General features: G+C 32.0%; 1 protein-coding gene across 1 annotated transcript; it reads right to left on the bottom strand.

The window, feature by feature from the left end:
* Positions 1 to 755: 755 nt before the first annotated feature.
* Positions 756 to 3,864, bottom strand: LOC132938879 (uncharacterized). The gene is made up of 2 exons (XM_061005871.1): positions 3,569 to 3,864; positions 756 to 3,105 (listed from the first exon to the last, which is right to left on the bottom strand). The coding sequence occupies exons 1-2, from the start codon at positions 3,862 to 3,864 to the stop codon at positions 756 to 758; spliced, it is 2,646 nt and encodes an 881-aa protein (XP_060861854.1).
* Positions 3,865 to 5,025: the final 1,161 nt, after the last annotated feature.

The following is a 5,025-nucleotide window of genomic DNA, read 5'->3' as shown; positions in this document are numbered from 1 at the left end:
AAAGGACTATAGTGACAAAAATCTAAAGGCCTTGTCTTGGAATTCAGTCGCTGAAGCCATGTATGCCGATTGGAATGAGCTTTCATCAACAAAATAATGCTCCATATTTTCATCCTGGGTATTTAAATGCGTTTAATTCGTCTTCTCCAATCTCATACCAACACCAACAAGCATCTCAATCACAAAGTTCAATAGATACTCTACACCATAACATATATTCTGAACCAATTCCTGCAAATCAATATTCTCAACTACAGCCTTCTTCTGAAAACTCACCACTTTATCAACCAAAGCCACAACAATTTCCTCCACATAATCCCCATGATGGTAACCAACAAATTTAAAATATGTTAATTAAGTGTATTTTCAAAAAGTGATATTTATATTTATTTTAAAAAGTTTATGAAAGTTAAACAGTTTTTTTTCGTTATTAACTATATTTGTAAGAATATTTATATTTTATATTCCTTTTACAATTTATAGTTTTTTTGTTTTATAAATAGTTTATACATTTTTTTTTGTACTTAGAAGTTAATAAAAAAAGAATACATCTTTTCATAACGTATCTGTACAAGCCATATTTTTTTTTTTTTATTTAAAGTTTACAGGCTTCAACTACAAAGGTTATTAGCCAACATTTATGTTTTAGTTTAACAAAGCAAAAAAAAAAAAAAGGAAAAAAGAAAAGTAGATTACAATATTAAAAAAATTACAATATTTGTTTAAATAGATTTACAATTTGATTTGTATTAAAACTATATTTTGTTGATAAGGTTGTCTTTGGTGATGAATTCGATAGTTTTTAAAGTGTGTTCTTCATTTAGAGCTTCTTTGATGTTGGGTGGTAGGTTGAGAAGAGTGCGGGTTGGTTCGTGTACTGGGCATTCTTCAAAAATGTGTCTTATGGTGATACGGGTTTGGCATGTGTTGCATATAGGGGGTTGATCTTTACTGATGAGGAAGGAGTGTGTGAGAAAGGTGTGACCGATTCTAATGCGAGTGATGGCAATATTTTGACGTCGGTTGAGGTCCGGAGGTGTAGACCACTGTTTCACAGAACATTTTATGTGTTTAAGTTTGTTGGTAGGTGGAATGGAGTCCCAGTGGTGTTGCCATGACAAAAGGATTTTATTTTTGACGGACGTAAAAATATCGTAGGATGATATTTTGTCAAAGGTACTGTTGAGTAGAGTATTAGAGGCGAGTGAGGCTGCTTCATCGGCCGTTTCATTGCCTTTAATTCCTACATGGGAGGGTACCCACATAAATTCGATGGTTTTCTGAGTGTTGATTAGCTCAGATTGTGTAATTTGAGTTATTTCACTACTAGGCCATGGGTTTTTTAGTGCTGTTAGGACGCTGAGGGAATCGCTGATAATCAAAAAGTTATTTGTTTGAAGCGAATTCGCTAGTTTAATTGCTTCGAGTATTGCATAGTTTTCGGCAGTGAATATGTTTGTTATTGTGGGAAGCTTGTGTTTAATGATCGTTTGATTATGAACAACTGCGAAGTCGACACCATTTTCAGACTTTGATGCATCCGTGTAGATTAGAGAGTGATTAGGGAAACGAGATTGGATAATTTCGTGAAAGTGAGATGTTATAATTTTGTGGCTTATCTCATGTTTACAGAGTGTGAGTAAGTCTGTTGATAATTTTATGTTCCATAGCCAGGGAGGGTTTTTTTGAAAGGTGATTTTTTCTTCGACGGAGGTGTGAATATTCATTTTATTGCATAAGTTGGAGTAGATATCTTGTATTGTTGTAAGTTTTTTTTTGACATTGTGATTGATGACTGGGTTGTGGTTTTTGAGGAGGGGTATATGGCCTATGTGGTTGGGAGTGGTTTTCCGTTTGATACAGTGTAGGAGAGTGGTTTTGTCTCTTATGAGTTGAAGGGGTATTTCTCCTGCATAGCATAATATACTTTCTGTGGGGCTTGTTCTGAAAGCGCCGATCGAGAGACGAATTCCTTCGTGATGTATGGGGTCTAGTGTTTTGAGATGTCTTGGCTTGGCTGTATTGTAGATTGGAGATCCGTAATTGATTTGTGATAGAATTAATGTTTTATATATGTTTAACAAAGACTTTTTATCTGCTCCCCATGTATAGTTGGCGAGAGTTTTTATAACATTCAATTTGGCTTTGCATGCAACTTTTAGCTGTTTAAGATGCGTAGTCCAGTTTAACTTATTATCAAAAATCAATCCTAGTATACGGAGTGATTTGTGAAAGGGGATTTGAGTGTTTTTAAGGTAAAGGATGGTGTCTATATTGAGATTGAATTGTATGCCTTTGCTTTTTTGTGGAGAAAAAATGAATCCAGATTTATTTGCCCATTCTTGTAGAGTGTGGAGTGCGTTTTGAAGTATTTCTCGGGTAGTATTTATGTTGGTGCCACTGCAGTATATGTAGCAATCATCGGCGAATATTAAGTGTTTGGTGGGTTTTTGGACTTGGAGAAATATGTCATGTATGGCTATAAGAAACAAGGTTACGCTGAGGACTGATCCTTGGGGGAGGCCGTTTTCAGTAGGGTACAAGTTGGATAAATTGTGGTGAGCTTTGACTTGTATCGAACGATTTGAGAGGAAATTTTTAAGAAAAGTTAGGATGTTTCCGTTTATGCCCCATTTATGAATTATATGGAGGACTCTGTTGCGCCACACCATGTCATAGGCTTTCTCAAGATCTAGTGCTATAAGTATAAGGTGTTGTTTAGTATTTATTGCATTGCAGATATCAGTGTGTAGACGTGAGAGGTGGTCTAAGGTTGAATGATTTCGCCTAAAGCCGCATTGGTTGGTAGGTAGAAGTTTGGATGTTTCAAGAAACCATATTAGGCGTTTGTTGACCATTTTTTCCAAGAGTTTACTTAGTGTGCTTATGAGGGAGATTGGTCTGTAATTGGATATGTTGAATTTATTTTTGTTGGGTTTGGGGATCGGTATGATTATTGCATTGCGCCATGGGTCAGGGTAAAAACCTGTTTCCCAGATTAAATTGTATATTTGGAGTAGTTGATTTAGGCCATTGCTAGGGAGATTTTTGATGAATGAATATGGTATATCGTCTGGTCCTGGGCTTTTGCTGTTGCAGTTTGATCTAGCGTCCAACCATATTTATATTTTAGTAATTGTAAAAAATTACAGGTAGGTATACAAAGTTCAGCATATCAAATTTTTAGTGATATTAATATGCGTAATCAAGTTGATGCAATTTCGTCCATATAAAAAACACTTACAATTATTTTTTTGAGATAATTTAACTTTAACTTTTAATAAATTTAAAATATGGTTTATACATTTCAGTTTATTTTATTTTACTATAAAAAATATATAAGCATTCCTACAGGGTTTTAATTTTTTTTTATACTTTTAGTAATAAAGATAAAATAAATTGTTTATACTGTTTTTAGTTTTCAGTTTTCTCAAATAAACTATTACTTCTAATTATTTACTGATTGTTTATAAAATACTAATTATAAATATATTTGATGTGTATAAAATTAGGTAAGTACATAGTACATATTTTAATCTATGATAATTTAAAAAAATATATTTTTTACCTTATAGTAATTGTAAGTCTTTGCTCAACACATATTGGATTCTTCATATTAGTATGCTGCTTTGTTAAACTAGGACGAATTATTTCCAATAACTCATCGAAAGAAGTTAGCGACATTCGATAATATTCAAAAAACTTTTGAGGGAATTTTCGAATTGAAGTGTAAAAGTTTTCGAACAAATAATCCTTCTCTCTTTTGTGATTGAGTGGATGTACCCAAAATTGTCTTGGCGAAGTAGGTTCATCTAGTTCACCGGATGCTTCCGCAGCACAAATAATATTTAAAAGAGCACTCATAGTGAAACAAATTCGACCGTACTTGTCGTAAGCAGAAGTTTGACTGGTTCTATGTCAGCTGGTCATGATAACGTAGGTATAATATTAGTATTTAGTATTTTTAGATTTTCAATTAAAACATAAATTATATAAATCAATTAATGTATTATTTATATTATAAAAATAAATACATTTTTGATTTCGCATCCGGCAATTCCGCATCGTGTGGTCGAACACGGCTATTGCGGAATTTCCGCATTCATATTTTCCAACGCGGAAAAAACGCATCGTGTGGCCCGAGCCATAATATCATAATACCATGTACAAACTAAAAATAATTTGATAACCTTCATATTTTGATACCAATGTTTTTCATATTGGCTAGCATATCAACCTATATACATAGAATGCTGAAATGTTGATATTTATTTATAACTGGCTCTTAAAATTAGATTAGAACTTTAATTATATAATCAAAATGAATACAGATAATAATAATAATATCAAATTAATATAATACACGAGTGTATATATGTTACGCCGAATTTATGAAATTGCCGATTTCATGTAATTAGACACGCTGTTACCGACAACGTGAAATCGGCAAGACCATTCTTAAAATAGGTGAGTAAGTGGATGTCGCTCTGCTGTACAGTAGGTTACAAATGGGTCACTGTAGTGGATGGTGTTAAATTTGAATTCAATGATATAATATCATTGTATAATTTTAACGATTCTAAGCGAAAACAGTCAGTCAGCCTATGATATTACCAAGTATATTTGATGATATTATTGTAAATAAAGTAATTTATATATAACCTATTTACGTGGAGCCTTGTTTTCAATTTTCAATCCTTAGCTATAAAAGTTGAACATTTTATAAATTTTTAACTACAAAATAATTATTAAATTATAAATTTGATAAATTTTGTCAAAATAGCTTATAAAAAAAAAATAATGCCTATGTATTTTTAATATTTTTCAACTGCTATTAGAACAATATATCAGGAGCCTTATATTAAATTTTCACGCTTTTTTACCCAAAAAATTAAATTTTATTGATATTTATAGAAAAAAAAAACTAAAAAAATTGAAAACTGACTATGTTCGTAAACAGCTCAAAAAGAGTCAAATTATTTTCAAAATTTTATCGCGCATAGAAAATTCTAATACAAACATTCA

Source organism: Metopolophium dirhodum, chromosome 2, assembly GCF_019925205.1.
Source record: "Metopolophium dirhodum isolate CAU chromosome 2, ASM1992520v1, whole genome shotgun sequence".
In the NCBI taxonomy this organism is placed as follows: Eukaryota; Metazoa; Arthropoda; class Insecta; order Hemiptera; family Aphididae; genus Metopolophium; species Metopolophium dirhodum.
This window is presented reverse-complemented; position numbering and strand designations above follow the sequence as displayed.